The 15,962-nt window shown below is 33.2% G+C and overlaps 3 protein-coding genes across 5 annotated transcripts; all 3 read left to right on the top strand.

Moving 5' to 3' along the window:
* The first annotated feature begins 1,038 nt into the window (after positions 1 to 1,038).
* LOC109793709 (embryo-specific protein ATS3B) lies at positions 1,039 to 5,917 on the top strand. 3 transcript variants are annotated; one of them, XM_083060112.1, is made up of 4 exons: positions 1,039 to 1,351; positions 1,506 to 1,619; positions 3,282 to 3,545; positions 5,780 to 5,917. In XM_083060112.1, the coding sequence occupies exons 1-4, from the start codon at positions 1,226 to 1,228 to the stop codon at positions 5,831 to 5,833; spliced, it is 558 nt and encodes a 185-aa protein (XP_082916238.1). In that variant the 5' UTR covers positions 1,039 to 1,225; the 3' UTR covers positions 5,834 to 5,917. The 3 variants fall into 3 exon arrangements, with proteins under 3 accessions (XP_082916238.1, XP_082916237.1, XP_082916236.1); XM_083060111.1 differs by having other exon boundaries at positions 5,774 to 5,912; XM_083060110.1 differs by lacking the exon at positions 5,780 to 5,917 and having other exon boundaries at positions 1,047 to 1,351; positions 3,282 to 3,755.
* Positions 5,918 to 5,988: 71 nt separating this feature from the next.
* PRH75 (DEAD box RNA helicase (PRH75)) lies at positions 5,989 to 11,543 on the top strand. Its single transcript, XM_020353176.3, has 14 exons — positions 5,989 to 6,468; positions 6,594 to 6,728; positions 6,819 to 6,959; positions 8,074 to 8,185; positions 8,804 to 8,874; positions 8,964 to 9,118; positions 9,209 to 9,320; positions 9,493 to 9,594; positions 9,683 to 9,743; positions 9,828 to 9,996; positions 10,064 to 10,160; positions 10,264 to 10,358; positions 10,637 to 10,770; positions 10,976 to 11,543. The coding sequence occupies exons 1-14, from the start codon at positions 5,989 to 5,991 to the stop codon at positions 11,200 to 11,202; spliced, it is 2,091 nt and encodes a 696-aa protein (XP_020208765.1). The 3' UTR covers positions 11,203 to 11,543.
* Positions 11,544 to 12,640: 1,097 nt separating this feature from the next.
* On the top strand, positions 12,641 to 15,269 carry LOC109793710 (cytochrome P450 704C1). The gene is made up of 6 exons (XM_020353175.3): positions 12,641 to 12,973; positions 13,490 to 13,705; positions 13,789 to 14,079; positions 14,166 to 14,486; positions 14,583 to 14,786; positions 14,869 to 15,269. Exons 1-6 carry the CDS (start codon positions 12,683 to 12,685, stop codon positions 15,052 to 15,054), a joined length of 1,509 nt encoding a protein of 502 aa, XP_020208764.1. The 5' UTR covers positions 12,641 to 12,682; the 3' UTR covers positions 15,055 to 15,269.
* The last annotated feature ends 693 nt before the right edge of the window (positions 15,270 to 15,962 follow it).

The raw sequence follows: 15,962 nt of genomic DNA, 5'->3' as shown, positions 1-15,962 counted from the left end.
AAAAAAAATTTACGAATTTAAGCTATTATCTCAAATATACAATTTATTTTGCAACTATTTTTTTTCCCAAAAAAAAAGCCGAAAACATGTTGTTAATGTAATTCCAATACTCCACGATTCTACCCAAAATGTGATAGTCATGAATAACCCACTAAATAATTTAATAGCACTATATTTCTTGATAGTTAGTTCACTCATTTTGTTCTCCTTCATTGCATGGTCTAGTTACATCCTTTATGTACATCTTCTCAACTTCCCCTAGCAATTCTCACCATTTCTTTATCCAATTTGAGTGCAATTGAATGATGTGTAACATGTCTGAAGCGCACAATGGGGATGAAAAAAGTCCGTTAAGAGTTCGGCAACATTAATGTTTAGTGCTTGATTTGTGTGAATATAATTGTTTGCTTGATTTCCTTATATTCTTTGCGTCTGTGGTTCTGAATTTTCGCTCCATTCCTTCTCTTTTTCACCGGCTATAATTGTGTTTGGATTTGAAGTAAATATTCCTTATGGATGGATTGGGATTTATCGTAAGATCCGTTGAAAAAATAAATAATTGAAGAATTATGGCAAAAGCAATCCTCGAAGTTTCTCCATATCCGTAGATACAAACTAACCTATGCAATCTGGTTGTACGGCTACACGTGTCTTTACCTCAAGACCGTTTCTCTGTTAGTTTTTATTTATTTATTTATTTTTTATAATTCGCGTAAGCAAGGCTACGTGTCTTTCCTCTGATTTTTTGCCTCAGAATCTCTTTTCCACTAAATTTAGCATATGAACCCATTTGAGTGTGACTATTTAATAAAACGGGTACCTTGATACTACGACGATGAATAGGATGCTATTTGTATGTTTTTTCCCCTGACATTTGCTTAAAAAATAATATTTTTGATCAATAAAAATTACATTACAACAAGATAAAAAAATAGTAAAAATAGAAATATGTGTTTAAAAGGTTTGAGTTTTGCTTAAAAAATAATATATAGCGTGCAAGTGTGCAGCTCATGGACAATTAACAAATGACCTTAAAAACACGTTTACCCTATTGCCCTTATTGAGTATTGCATTTGTCTCGTATGCACACAGCAATAAAAGGTTGAAATTTTAACGAATGCATCGGAACGTTTGAGTTCACATATCTCTCCATTTCCTCAGCAACTACACTCTTTCTGCTCTTGCTAAATTCTTTAGGTTAAAATTTCAACTTTGAGGGGAAAAAATGATCAAACAGGTTATTCTTTGGATGCTCTTCTTGGTCTCTGGATCGACCCTCTCAGTTTCAGAGTCTCAATCTGCTTCTCTTCTGCCTCATGCTGCTGAGTCCTTCAATGTCAGCTATATCCAGGTACTTGTAACCACTGCTTCTCATGAACCAAAATATAAAAATAAAACCCTTTTGTTGTTTCTCTCGCTGTCTCTTTTTTTTCAAAAACGTTCGGAGTCCCTTAGTGCTATTTTTATATGGTGAGGGCTTATTAGTTTAATTGTTTCTTAAATAGATGAAGAACGCGGGGAGTTGTTCTTACTCGGTGGCTATATCTACTAGTTGTTCGTCCCCTAGGTATACAAGGGATCACGTCAGTATTGCTTTTGGGGATGCTTATGGCAACCAGGTTTTGCTTTCTCTTCATTCAATTTCTCTATTTATTTATTGTGTTTTCCGTGAAAGAGCTTGTCAGAATTGTTAAGGATTGAAATATGTTTATCATGTTCAAGGTTGAATTTTGGGGTAAATTTTCTAAAGTATATAGGTTATTGACGATTTGGGAACAAACCCCACAATTGAAATTCGGTATTTTGTCTGAGTTCATAATTGTTTGTTTCATGCTAAACTTCCATTATTATTTGAAAAAAAAAAATTGTCGATGCAGTTGATGTTTTTGGCATCTATGCAGATGAATCTTGGACTTTCATTTCTAGATATTTTGTTAGGTCCTTCTAAGTTAGTTCTTCCATGACAGTTTCTTACAGGCTCTAAAGTGCACGAATTGCTTCAATGTTTGTGTTTAGAAAGTCCAACGGTCTAACTCTGATCCTAAATTACCTATTTTTTTGCTAACATGGACTTCGTTTTTGTCGGCCAGCTATTGGCTAAGATTAAGTTGGAATCTCTATCCGACAAAGTTTATACACAACATGGATTGAAGCTTGTTTAATTTTGGTCAAATGTCATGAGTCTGTCTGCAAAGATAAGTGTACAAGTTTTCTTGGCCGAATGACGGGTTTCCTTTGTGATACTGATATGAGTATGACCACATTTCTAAACAGATCGATTGCTTTTTAATCCATGTTTGTAAATTGGTCAGAAGCAGAACAGATTCATAGTGGAATCTGAAAAGGAGGAGGGCCTCATTAGTCATTAGGCTTCTACATCTAGTTAACCAAGGAAGCTTTAGTTTGAATAAGAATTTAATTAAAATGTACCAACAGTGTAAAATGTTATTTATATTGTCATCTATGATGCACCGATACGATACGCGTATCGGATACGACACGTATCCGATACGGCGATACGATTATTTTAAAATATATAGGATACGATACTTGTAAGATACGTGTCATCATATATATCAATGTTCATATATTATAATAATTGTGTACATGTAATTATGATCAAAATTCATAAACATTAAATATATAATTGCTAATTTGCAAATCCAAATTAAAAACATACTTATTGTACATTACTAAAAATAAATAAATTATAAATCATTTCATCATAAATTACTTTTTATTGTTTACAAATAGAACTAATATTACAAATTTTGTTCCTTTCTTAAAATTATCTATATAGAAGATAATTTTCATTTACAGTTCATCAAAGACAAATATTTTTATGTTTCTATATTAAACATGTTTATATATCTTATTTAGCTGTAATGGATATTTTATAATTTTTCAAAAATTTGAATACTTTATCGATACGTATCACTAATAAGTATTGGTGAAGTATCTAAGAGTATCGGAATTCAATAAAATTTTCATAATATTTTTAAAGACTAGGATACTTCATTGACACGTATCGGTGAAGTATCCAAGAGTATCGGATACGGATACGTATCGGATACGGATACGTGAAGCAAATTGAAGTATCGGTGCTTCATAGATTGTCATCTAAGCATAGATTGTTGACTTTTGTAGTAGTTGCTTTAAAAGTCGTATGTAGAGTAATTTCTATGTAGTTGATAGTGTAAAAATTTTTATACTGATAATTTATGAAAATTAAACACTTTGAATAATTGGAAATTCATATTTGACCCCTTTCATGTATCCAGATATATGCACCAAGACTGGATGATCCAGCTTCAGGTACATTTGAGAGCTGTTCTTCAGATACATTTCAGATAAGTGGTCCATGTGCATATCAGATATGCTATGTGTACCTATATAGATCTGGATCAGATGGTTGGAAGCCTGAAAGTGTGAAAATCAATAGTTATAATGGCAGGCCTGTTACTTTCTATTACAATACATATGTCCCCAGAGATACGTGGTATGGGTTTGATTTGTGCAACAGTGCTTCTTCAACTTCGTCCCAGGTATCTATGCAGAAATGGCTTATATTTATGGTTTTAGGATTTGTTCTTAGTTTTTGGTTATAAGTTTATTTACTTCTCATCTTATATATTTCCTACACCTTGTAGCCATGAAACTTAGCACCATGTGCAGAAGTAGAGACACTGGATGTGTAATAGAAATAGTAAAACCCTTGTCCAAAGTCAGTTTATTACTTGGCTTTGTTTTTTAAATTTTTTCCGGTTTATGATGTGTTTTATGTTAGAACAAGGAGGGCCGTATAAAACGAAGGGGGGTTGGAGGGTGGTGTTGCAAATTGAACACCCTGGTATCTCCTGAACACTTTATGTTTCACCAGAGGAAGTAAATTTGGTATGAATTATAATTTGAAAAGAATAATAGTGTGTTTGAATGTGTGTGTGTGTGTGTTCCAGTTTGGTTGTGCTTTTCAGAAGCTAATTGTTGCAACTTCCACATCCCAGACGTGATTTCACAATTCTGAATGAGTTTTCAAACACGCCATAAGTTTTTCATTGTTCTTCTGAACAAATGTATTGAGCAATTTTAGCATTAAATAATCCCTTATACTTTAAAGATATGTGACCAACAATGGTCACTAAACAATAGTCTGTTTTGGAGAACAGAAGCTCCAGTTTCAAACTTTGAGCATATTATAATTTATAGACTATTTTCCTTGCGGATTTTTGGCTATCAACCAGTTTGGTGTCCCTCAAACCGGCAATATTAATCTTAATCAGTTTTAAACTTGACATTGAGTTCTTTTTTTTAAAATAAGAAATTCACGTTTATTATTATTATTTTTTTAATTTTCGATAGACAAGAAAAAAATGTGTAACTTAAATCTGTAATTAATCGAGGCATAGAAGTAGTTCCATCCATGGCAAGAGCAAGTAATGAAACATTGAAGCCTATCATTTTCGTCCTCTCTGAGTTCTTGTTGAGTAACACTGTTAACGGTGTTATTGCAGTCTTGCATATATATCTGGTGCACTTTGTCTGTCTTAATGTTTTATAAGTAAAAAAATAAAATAAAAAGAAACATAACGATTTGAACTGAATCATTATTCAGAGAATTGGTCGGTAATTACGAAAATTTATTTTTTAATAATTAATGAAAATTAAAAAGTTAGTGACACTTTGGATGAAAAGCAGTAAGTGACACTTTATACCAAATAAAAAAGTTAATGGAAATTTAATAAACTATTTTAACTAATATGGGATAAAATTTGCTGTCGATCTAATTTATAAATATAAAAAATGTAAAGTGACGTGCTTATATGATTTATATGATTTTATTTAAAAATAATATATATAGGTAATTATATTTTTAAATTCTTATCATATTTGTTTAAAGATGAAGTATTTACTTAAACGATTAAGATAATTATTTAAATTTCTAATAGAATAACAATTAATATGTATAATACACCTTATAATTTTGTTTTACAAAGACATGAATTGTTAAGTAAACTGTTAAGGTCGTTGGTACTGTTGTACCCCCAAAAAAGTCCTTAACACTTGCAACATTCACTTTCAATATTAGTTAGTGAATTTAATACTAGGGGTGGTAAAATCAGTAAAAATAGTTTTTCAAGGGTATCCCAAAGTAAGTCATTGACTAATTCCTCAATATACTAAAATTTGAGGAGTGAATATGTTCAAATAGATTGTTTTTGATACACAAATACGAGGGTTGAATCTTTTTTCACAAGTTTAAGGAATTAAATTATTTATTAATTATACCATATTATGTTAGTTTTAAACATTAAATTTGATATCTTATTCATATTTTTTTTAAAATGACATCATAAATTAACATAGTAATTAGACATTATATGTTTACATGTTGTGGATATTATTTGTTTAAAGAAAATTCTCATGCTTAATTATTGTTATATGCAAAAACTTTTTGGACTAAAGATAGATGAAACAAGATAAATAAATAATATGATAAAAATAAAAGAAGAAAAAGAATATAACATAAGATGCGTTGGGCATGTATATTTTGGACACTAGGATTTTACATGCACATTGAAATGATATTGTTTAATTTGAATTTAAATTCTTATAAATTTATTTTTAATTATCATTCAAAATATCTCATATTAATAAAGACTTTCATTTACTAATGAAAATAATATATCTAATAAATAATTTAATTTAATTTACATTTTAATTAATTAATAAAATTTATGAGTTTTTGATTTTTATAATTATTTGTTTTTTGGAGATAAAGCCGAAAAAAGAATTAGGTTATGAAGGTGTAAGTTGGAAGTTGGAAGGTGTATAAGAAGAAGAATGTTTCCACCGCCAAAACCATAAAAGCGAAAAGGTCGTCGGCGCTTTGTGCTCCCGCTTCTGCACCTCACTGCCACTCTCCCTGTGAAGCAGGAGCGAATCTCTCTCTCTTTCTCTTTCCCTTTTACTCCCCTCGCCGCCATCACCATGCCTTCTCTTTCTCTAATTCATACTGACAATAAGAACCGCTCCTCCGAGAAAACCAACAACCAATCCCTAACCGATCCCATTATTGCCAAGAAAGCCTCCAAACACAACCCCCCCGATCCCGGCAGCGATGGGGTTTCGGGGAAGCCGAAGAAGACGAAGAAGCGCAAGGCTTCAGATATAGAGGCCATGCCCATGGCGACCAACGATGGGGACGACGAGACTGGTTCCGAGCTGGTCGAGCCCGAAGCTTCCAGAGAGGATCACAAGAAGAAGAAAAAGAAGAAAAAGCCCAAGCCCGAAGACCCTCCACCCATGCAACCGGAGGACCCCAACGCCGTTTCCAACTTCAGAATTTCCGACCCCTTGAGGGCCAAGTTGAAGGACAAGGGTATCGAATCGCTCTTTCCCATTCAGGCCATGACCTTCGACACCGTTCTTGACGGTTCTGATTTGGTTGGTCGGGCTCGCACCGGTCAGGTCTTATCACAAACCCTTATCATTCTTTCTTCATTTCTTCAATTAATTAGGGTAATGTGCTTGAGTGGTGTGAATGCTTTTCTGCTTTTATTTGATCTCAACTGTCTCCTTTCGGGAAAATGTAGGGTAAAACTCTGGCATTTGTGTTGCCCATATTGGAGTCTTTAACAAATGGTCCGGCAAAAGCATCCAGAAAGACTGGCTACGGGAGGACACCAAGCGTTCTTGTGCTTCTACCTACTAGGGAATTGGCTTGTCAGGTATATTTGTATGCATGAGTATTGGTGCTTTTGATTTCAGGGTCAATGTGTTATTCTTTTTAATGAGCTGTGTTGTCTGTTATGCATTAGGTGCATGCTGATTTTGATGTTTATGGTGGGGCGATGGGATTGAGCTCTTGTTGTTTATATGGCGGAGCTCCATATCAAGCTCAAGAAATTAAGCTCAAGAGAGGTGTTGATATTGTAATTGGCACACCTGGTCGCGTGAAGGTAATTGCACAAATACTAGTTGATTATATGTAGCTACTTTAGATGAACCAAGGTTATCACTAAAGGAAAACGGCCTACTTTATATAAAATTATGGCAGATGGCGTGGCCAGACAAAAAGAATATATACACGTGAACAAAAAGTAAAAAAATTGTAAAAATAATTTAGAAACATCATGAATATATTAAAAGCAGCAGAATCATACACTAAAATCTCAAAGGAACAACGTCATTATTCATCAGAGTCTCTTAATATCATCACAAAATCATAAATATAACAATAAATTGAATGTTTTCATCCTATGTCTAAGGAAGCATGACTTTGGTTTTGGGTGCTTGATATTGTCCTATAAGTGAAAAAGGAATTGGCAATAGCATTATATGTTTAATAATGAAACAGAGAACCAAAGAACAACGAGCACCATTTTGAAATTATAAAAACAGAAAACTAAACATTGAAGAGAAGAACTATAGTGGTCAATGTCATATAGAGAATAAGAGACAAAACAAATAAAAAAGAAACAAAAAAGGCGAGGAACATCTGAAGAAAGTAGTACAGGTAGAAAAAAAAAAGGAAAGAATAAAAAATGCAAAAAAAAAAAACTGTTCTATCTCGTTGGCATTGTTTGCCAGACTTCAGGCTGTCAGCAAGGAGGGTGGCCGGAGAGGGGTCATTGGACTTGATTGGGCACAAGTATGGAGGTTAATAGAGAAAGAAGAGAAACCCTAGGTTTCTTTGCAAATGTTAATTAGAGTCAAGAGATGAGAGAAAAGTGTAAGTGATATTTGGGGGCTGTCTGAAAAGACTTTTAAATGGGTTTTCTAAAAATGAAAAATAAAATAAAATTACGCCATAACTGCCATAAGCTGCGGCAGTGCCATAGCCAAGATGGTCGCTGCCGTAAGGTGTTAAAATGGATGGTGAATGGCAATCAAGTGCAATGGATGGTGAATTTTAACTGCAATGTTATTCTGTTATAATGTGGCATAACAGTTTTTGATAGCATTGACATCAACTTACATATTTGCAAGAGTAGATTACCTGAAAGCTTTACGTTGTATATCTAAGACAAAGTTTGACAACATTGTCTTGTCCATCTTCCATTTGTTGTGCAGGATCATATAGAGAGGGGAAATATTGACCTGAGCCAATTAAAATTTCGTGTCCTTGATGAAGCAGATGAAATGCTGAGGATGGGTTTTGTTGAAGATGTGGAACTGATTCTAGGTATTTTTTTTTCAATGCATGGACCATATGGTATTGGCAAGTGTCAATCATGTTAAGATCATTGTGAATTTGTGATACTGATACTACTTATACCTTATCTTCTAAATTATTGATATTGTATAGTTAATTCTTATTATAGTGGTTGCAAGAATAGTTTGGAAATTTGTCATCTTTGTGTGATAATAAACCTTCATTGTAGGGTTCACTTTTTTTAACTCACGAGTTAAAGTGAAGACAATGTTCTTTATGCTTCCTTAGCACATCCCATGCTGCTATTGTATTCATGCTCAATGTATTTATTCACCCTATAGCCTTGACTTTGCTTTCTTAGTATTATAGCATTGACTTTTTATCAGTGGTAGTAGGTAGGTCATTTTTCTTTTCTGCAAGTCTTTTTTATTCTAATAAATGGAAAAAAAAAATGAACTAGTTTGCAGTTCAGCTTCAACAAGACTATTTTTCAAACCCTTATATTGTTTCAACTTTCAAATGTTTCTTCATGTGTTCTAGTGCATGATGCTTTGCAATTAGGATTACCTTAGATTTCATAATCATCCAGTACGTTGGATGATAGGATTTTCCTGTATCACATTGTTCTCTTATTTGATTCTTTTTCAGGTAAGGTAGAAAATGTTAATAAAGTTCAGACACTTCTTTTCAGTGCTACTTTACCGGACTGGGTTAAGCATGTATGCTTCTATGTGATGATTTCTCCTTTATGAATATTGGATGTTATGTTTAGGGTCTTTTAATGTTGTTCGATGTTTATTTATGCCAGATTGCCGCAAAATTTCTGAAGCCAGATAAGAAAACTGCTGATCTGGTTGGAAATACAAAAATGAAGGCTAGTACCAATGTTAGGCATATTGTTCTTCCTTGCACTGGTTCTGCCAGGTCCCAACTTATCCCGGACATTATTCGCTGTTATAGCAGGTGAATTTTGTTATTTAATTTTTCACTTATGATATCTGTTTCTCTATATTGAATTTTAATGTTCATAGTTGATTAATGGTTTTGCTTCAGTGGGGGCCGGACAATTATATTTACCGAGACAAAGGAGTCTGCTTCTCAGCTTGCAGGGACGTTGCCTGGAGCTAGAGCTCTCCATGGTGATATACAGCAAGCACAACGTGAGGTGAGCTATTATCTGAATTTTGGTATACATATCGACTTATGATCTGTTACTTTAAACTCTGGTATCCTTATCGATTGATATATTTTCTTTCTTCACAAATTTTAATTAGTGTGGGGTCTGTGTGCCTCTCGTGGTTTTTGATCGTCTCTTAATCATGTCCTGTCCCCTGCAGGTTACTCTGTCTGGCTTTAGGTCTGGGAAATTCATGACATTAGTTGCCACAAATGTGGCAGCTCGTGGTCTTGATATTAATGATGTTCAGTTAATTATCCAGGTACTTTTGATGCATACTCATACAAATGTATCAAATCATTCTTATTTTTGTCACAACCTGAAATGCTGATATTTGTATTTTGATTTAGTGTGAACCCCCACGTGATGTAGAAGCCTATATCCATCGTTCTGGGCGCACAGGAAGAGCAGGTATCTTTACAGGGTTTTGCCATTGGTGTACAATGTGATACTGGAGTTATTTTAAGGTTACAATGTGATTTGGTTTTTTATTAGGTAATACTGGTGTTGCTGTTATGCTTTATGATCCAAAAAGATCGAATATATCTAAAATAGAAAGAGAATCCGGTGTAAAATTTGAACACATATCTGCCCCTCAGCCTGATGATATTGCCAAAGCTGTTGGTGGGGAAGCAGCTGAAATGATTATCCAAGTGTCTGATAGGTATGTTTGTTATTTGCTAATTGTGTTTGATGCTGTCTTTTGCTGTTAACATGTGTCATAAATGCAGTGTGATTCCTGCATTCAAGTCTGCTGCTGAAGACCTTTTGAACAGTTCTGGTTTATCAGTCGTTGAATTACTTGCCAAGGCCCTGGCCAAGGCTGTTGTGAGTCAATGTTATTCATTTTTTCCCCTTTAAATATATGGAACCCTTAATCTTTCGATATTTTTCTGACGTTGAAATTTTTGTCTTGTCGTGGAACATGCAGGGTTATACCGAAATAAAGCAAAGATCACTTCTCACTTCTATGGAGAACTATGTTACATTACTTCTTGAGATTGGAAGACCAATCTTCACCCCATCGTGAGAACCCTACAATAATCCCTGACTACAAATTATGTTATTAACATTTGCTTAAAAAAAGTATCTAGAAACTTAAGAAATCAAGTATTCAAATTAACGTAGGCAAGGATTACTTTTCATTTGTTTATAATTTGTGTGTTTGTTGATAGTGTGGTTATGCATACAGTCATTGTGATGGATAATCTGATTATTTGAATAAAAATAGAACTATATTTGAAGTATTATTCTTGTGAACATTTTCAACTCGTTTGACTTGCTCTTTCATTGGTTGTTATCAGTTTTGCCTACGGAGTCTTGAGGAGATTCTTGCCTGAAGAGAAGGTTGAGGCTGTGAAAGGTCTTTCACTCACTGCCGATGGAAATGGTGTTGTTTTTGATGTACCAGCTGAAGATTTAGATACATATCTTTCTGGTAAAATTCCACTTTACTGTTGACTTGGAATTCTGAGCACTTGTTAAAAAGAAAAACCCTTTTAAATGTTAATGGAAGGGACAGAGAGACAAAAAAGGATTTTGATCATTTAAAAATGAGTACCTTTTAGGCTTGAACTAATAGAGTAATAGGTATAGCTTTTTATGTTGGTCATATTTTTCACTCAATCACATTTGTTCTTCAGGTCAAGAAAATGCCTCGAATGTAAGTTTAGAGGTGTTGAAAGCATTGCCACGTTTGCAACAGAGAGAGCAGCAATCAAGAGGTGGAAGATTTGGTGATGGTGGTGGCCGAGGTAACAGGTTTTCAGGTGGAAGAGGTGGAGGAGGAAGAAACGGTAGATTTTCAAATGATAGGTTCTCCAATGGTGGTGGGAGAGGTCGTGGCAACTGGGGTGGAAAGAGATGGTGAAGCTGATAGTGAATAAAGCATTAGTGTTTATGCTCAATGGTGAACATTACTGCATGACGGCCACGTGGAGATGACTACTTTATTCTTGAATGAAGAAATCGTTGATGTTGGTTAGGCTACGGAGGATTCAAGTTCAGATGGATTCAATGTGTCCCCCATTAACATCTGTTTTTGATACGATATTCTTTTTACGTTTTATTTTGTTATTGATTATTGATACCCTTTTTTTTTTTTTTTTTTTTATAATTTTATTCTTGGACTGGGAAGTGTAAGTTTAGATTCTTATATTCTTTTGACTTTCACAGGAGAAATTTTAATGTATTGGTTTTTTGATAGTACTATTACGATAAGCAGCAGGGCCAGTTCCAATTAACTAGCAAAGAACCTAGTATCCTCCATAAATGCAATGATTAGAGAACATCATTAATAGTTTATTTAAAGAAATTATTTTAATGAACTTCTCCGTGAAACCTAAGAAATAAGGTGAGAGTTTATTAGAAAATTAAAACTAATTTCATAAGTCGAAATGGACTCTTCTAAGTACCCTTTTAGAAGAACCCTAAGATCAAGTGTCCAGAGAAAGGGCAAGCTGACTGGATATTTAAAGGTAAAATCTAAAGTTGTCTTTTATACTTCGATTAATTTTAAGTCTTTGCTCGTATTTATTTATTTTTTATTTTATTTACATTTTGGTCTCTACAAAGGAAAATATTGATGTATTAATCCTATTGTTTGTCAAATTAAATTTTATCTTTTACTTGACACTTTTTTTTAATTTTTATTTTAGTCCTTACATAAAAAATAATTTATTTTAATTTTTACATGAGAAAACATTACATTTTTAATACATGCACTTAATCCACCATTTCTTATTTTGGTTTCAACATTGAAAAAACTCTAAAGCCATCATAATTTTAATAAATGATGAAAAAATATTGCAAGTAGCTTTTCATATGTGAATTTAATATTACGGATTTTTCATACAACAGCTCAAATAAAAAACTCAGTTTATAAATTTAATACAAACTACTTGTATCTTTTATGAGAGGCATTAAACAATTACAGACAATATAATTTTTCCTCCAATAATACTTAAGGTTGTTGAATATATTGGAAGAAGATAATATTTGTTATTCTGGCCAATCTTATAGGTGAACGTATTTTGAATCGTGGAAGTATTTATTTTGGTAAAAACGTGTAAATGTAATTAGCTTCTGCTTCTATACAACTTTGTAATCGTGAAAATGACTGAACGTGTTTTGAATTGTGGAAATATTTCGTTTGGCACAAGGGTGAAAATATAATTAACTTGTGCTTTTATACAATTTTGTAATCGTAAAAATGACTGATTTGGTAGATAACCTAGTCCTTAAACATCAACATCATATCTTACAATAATTTTGCTTAGAAACACCTCATATTTCAACCTCCACTAGCATTGAAGTTCACATTTTCCGAAAGAAAAGTTAAGGAGAGAGAAATGAGGTTCACAGATTTTGTCTTTGCAGCAGTAATAGCTGTTATCTTCGTTGCTATTATTATCAAAATCCATGGCTATAGATTTTTTGACAAGAAAAGAAAATACCACCCTGTTGCAGGCACGGTTATACACCAACTTTTTAACTTTCATAGGCTCCTCGAGTACATGGTCGACCTCACAATCCAGAGGAAAACATACAGGTTGCTTAGCTTCATCAGAAGTGAGGTCTACACTGCAAACCCTGCTAATATTCAGCATATCCTGGCGACAAACTTTCCAAACTACGGCAAGGTAACTAACTATGTATGCAACTTTCTTCAATTGCTATCTCATAAACCGCAAACTTTGTGATGGAAATTCATGGTTCGTTGCAAAACATGTTTAAAGATTCATCATATTTAAGGACGGCAAAAAAGTTAACAAATATCCGTTAGTAAAACCCGAATGATTGAATTTGAATAGCTACATAGGTACCTACGAGTAGCAAGGTGTCCCTCAGATACTAGTTATGTAAAATCACGTAAAAATCCTTAATTATATTTATTTGCATGTTTTCAATTTGAATATTAGAATTTACAAGGATTAATCATTAAAAAATGTAATAAATAAAGTGATAAACAAGGGATAGATAAAAAAAAAAATGTACAAATCGTACAATTTCATGGTACAAGTATCATTTTCTATATCACAAGAGATACCAAAAAAAGAAACATCTAAGAAACTGGATTTAAGGTATGTCCGGAACCCCGCCATATGTGGTAGCATGTTGCATGTCATTTAGGCTCAAAACGTCTTCATCTGTGGCAGGGTTGGTATCACTATAGTGTTATGTCAGATTTTCTAGGAGATAGTATATTCACAGTGGATGGAGAGAAGTGGCGACATCATAGAAAGACATCAAGCTATCAATTCTCAACCAAAATGTTGAGAGACTTCAGCAGTTCAGCGTTCAAATCCAATGCAGTAAAACTTGCAGGAGTAGTGTCTGATGCTGCAATCTCAAACAATGTTATTGAGATGCAGGTAAGATGTTATTTATTGACAAAACTCTTATGTTCCTTCAATATCACAAATCTTGGTCTCATCTGCTTCTTTTTTATTGGCAGGATTTGTTCATGAAATCAACTCTGGATTCTGTATGTAAGGTTATCCTTGGTGTAGAACTGGACACTATGTGTGGAACCTATAAAGAAGGCACAGAGTTCTCCAATGCTTTTGATGAAGTAAGTGCTGCTATCATGTATCGCTATTTTAACTTTCTCTGGAAGATCATGCGGTTCTTGAACATCGGATCGGAAGCAGTACTTAGGAACGGTTTAAGAGTGATTGATGAATTCGTGTATAATCTAATCAGGAAAAAGATTGAGGAGATCCAAAAGCTACAAGATAATTCTACTGTGAGCACAACTACTAAAGTTACTCGTTAACATTCTTGTTTGCGTAGGAATATTAATATTAATACTAATTTGTTAATGTTCTACAGGTGATGAAAGGAGACATTTTGTCAAGGTTTATAGAATTGAAAGAAACTGATCCAAAGTACCTTAGAGATATTTCCTTGAGTTTTATCCTTGCAGGGAAAGACACAACAGCAATTACTCTTTCCTGGTTCCTTTACCAACTCTGCAAGCATCCTCGCGTGCAAGAGAAGATTGCACAAGAAATTAGAGAGGCAACAAATGTAGCAGCTGGATCAACAATTGACGAACTTGCAGCTAGTGTAACTGAAGAGAACATGGAAAAGATGCAGTACCTACATGCAGCATTGAATGAAACACTAAGGCTCCACCCAGCAGTTCCAGTGGTAATAAAGCTACATCAATAACATGAATTGAAATACATGCATCAGTGTGAGTGATGAGTGTTTGGTTCACTAATCAATTTTATGATGCTTTTCTAGGAAGGTAAGTTTTGTTTTGCAGATGACACGTGGCCAGATGGATTTAGTGTTAGGAAAGGTGATCTTATTTCATTCCAACCATATGTGATGGGAAGAATGAAATTCTTGTGGGGTGATGATGCTGAGAAATTCAGGCCAGAGAGATGGCTTGATGAAAATGGAATTTTGAAGAAAGAAAGCCCTTATAAGTTCACAGCCTTCCAGGTAGGAAATTAAACCTTCATTTATAACATTTGTGTTGTATAACCCTATAGAAGTTGAGACTTAATGTGATATTGTGACACAGGGGGGTCCAAGAATTTGCCTGGGTAAGGAGTTTGCATACAGACAAATGAAGATATATTCTACAGTTCTCTTAGGTAGCCACAGCTTTAAACTGGCGGATCAAAATGGATCAGTAAAATACAAAACCATGCTTACTCTACAAATTGATGGTGGCATGCACGTATATGCTTCTCAGAGACAGAATTAAGGTCTTACTTACAGGACCATACCCTTAGCTTAACATATGACTTGAGTGAAACATAATATATGCTTCAGCTTCTCTATTCCTTAAAATGTATACCGTAGCTTAATTCAACTTACTATAAATTGATTAGAACATGGATACCTGTATAAATAGATAGATACCTGTTACATATGTATGTTTCTATTTCTCCCAGTGAAAATTAAATGATAATTAATACCCCTGCACGAGACGATAAAAATACTCTCACGCAAGATATGAGTTTGTATTCAATAAAATAGAGTTGAGGGATTAATTTTTTTTTTCAATTAGAATTTAAAGTTTAACACTATTTTGACCTATTATTATCCTTATCACAATTTTATTTTCATTATTTTTACTTAAATTCTTGTATATATTATATTATATGGGGTTTATTTATTTGTTGTAAAACTAGGAAATATAACTCCTCATTTAGTCGGCTCATTTTAGAAATATGTATTTATGTACATTAATTAATAAATATAATAAAAATAATTGTTCACGACTATAATTAAGTTAATTTATAAATATTTATTTGTTTAATATCATTTGAAGAAAGTTAAACTTTAGAATAAAAAGTAAATTTTTATTTTTTAAATAATAAATTAAGATAATTATGATCACTTTATGTAATAAAACTATATAATTATTGTAATATTCTAAAAATAGGCTATTAGTCTTAGTGATAATATATATATATATATAGAGAGAGAGGGGAGGGATCTATTTACTCTAGGAGTAAGGTTACCTAAACTTACTTCGTTCAATAACTCATTTTCTATATCAAATTTTAATGATTTAACCGTTGAATTTAAAATTTTTAATGCATAGATCAACTCTGTAATTTATTTCATTAATTCAATTTGATAGATAATCATAAATTTATTTTATAC

The sequence above is a fragment of the Cajanus cajan genome, chromosome 7 (assembly GCF_000230855.2).
Source record: "Cajanus cajan strain Asha chromosome 7, NIPB_CcT2T_4, whole genome shotgun sequence".
Classification (NCBI taxonomy): domain Eukaryota; kingdom Viridiplantae; phylum Streptophyta; class Magnoliopsida; order Fabales; family Fabaceae; genus Cajanus; species Cajanus cajan.
This window is presented reverse-complemented; position numbering and strand designations above follow the sequence as displayed.

What these genes read in the sequence shown, in the direction of transcription:
- LOC109793709 (XM_083060110.1), top strand. Translation starts at nt 1,226, where the DNA reads ATGATCAAACAGGTTATTCTTTGGATGCTCTTCTTGGTCTCTGGATCG. An exon ending in TCAATGTCAGCTATATCCAG is followed by an intron (nt 1,352 to 1,505) that starts GTACTTGTAACC and finishes TTTCTTAAATAG; the next exon opens with ATGAAGAACGCGGGGAGTTG. An exon ending in GGGATGCTTATGGCAACCAG is followed by an intron (nt 1,620 to 3,281) that starts GTTTTGCTTTCT and finishes TCATGTATCCAG; the next exon opens with ATATATGCACCAAGACTGGA.
- PRH75 (XM_020353176.3), top strand. Translation starts at nt 5,989, where the DNA reads ATGCCTTCTCTTTCTCTAATTCATACTGACAATAAGAACCGCTCCTCC. An exon ending in AGATGTGGAACTGATTCTAG is followed by an intron (nt 8,186 to 8,803) that starts GTATTTTTTTTT and finishes ATTCTTTTTCAG; the next exon opens with GTAAGGTAGAAAATGTTAAT. An exon ending in AGGCCCTGGCCAAGGCTGTT is followed by an intron (nt 10,161 to 10,263) that starts GTGAGTCAATGT and finishes TGGAACATGCAG; the next exon opens with GGTTATACCGAAATAAAGCA.
- LOC109793710 (XM_020353175.3), top strand. Translation starts at nt 12,683, where the DNA reads ATGAGGTTCACAGATTTTGTCTTTGCAGCAGTAATAGCTGTTATCTTC. An exon ending in AGCTACAAGATAATTCTACT is followed by an intron (nt 14,080 to 14,165) that starts GTGAGCACAACT and finishes AATGTTCTACAG; the next exon opens with GTGATGAAAGGAGACATTTT. An exon ending in TCCACCCAGCAGTTCCAGTG is followed by an intron (nt 14,487 to 14,582) that starts GTAATAAAGCTA and finishes ATGCTTTTCTAG; the next exon opens with GAAGGTAAGTTTTGTTTTGC.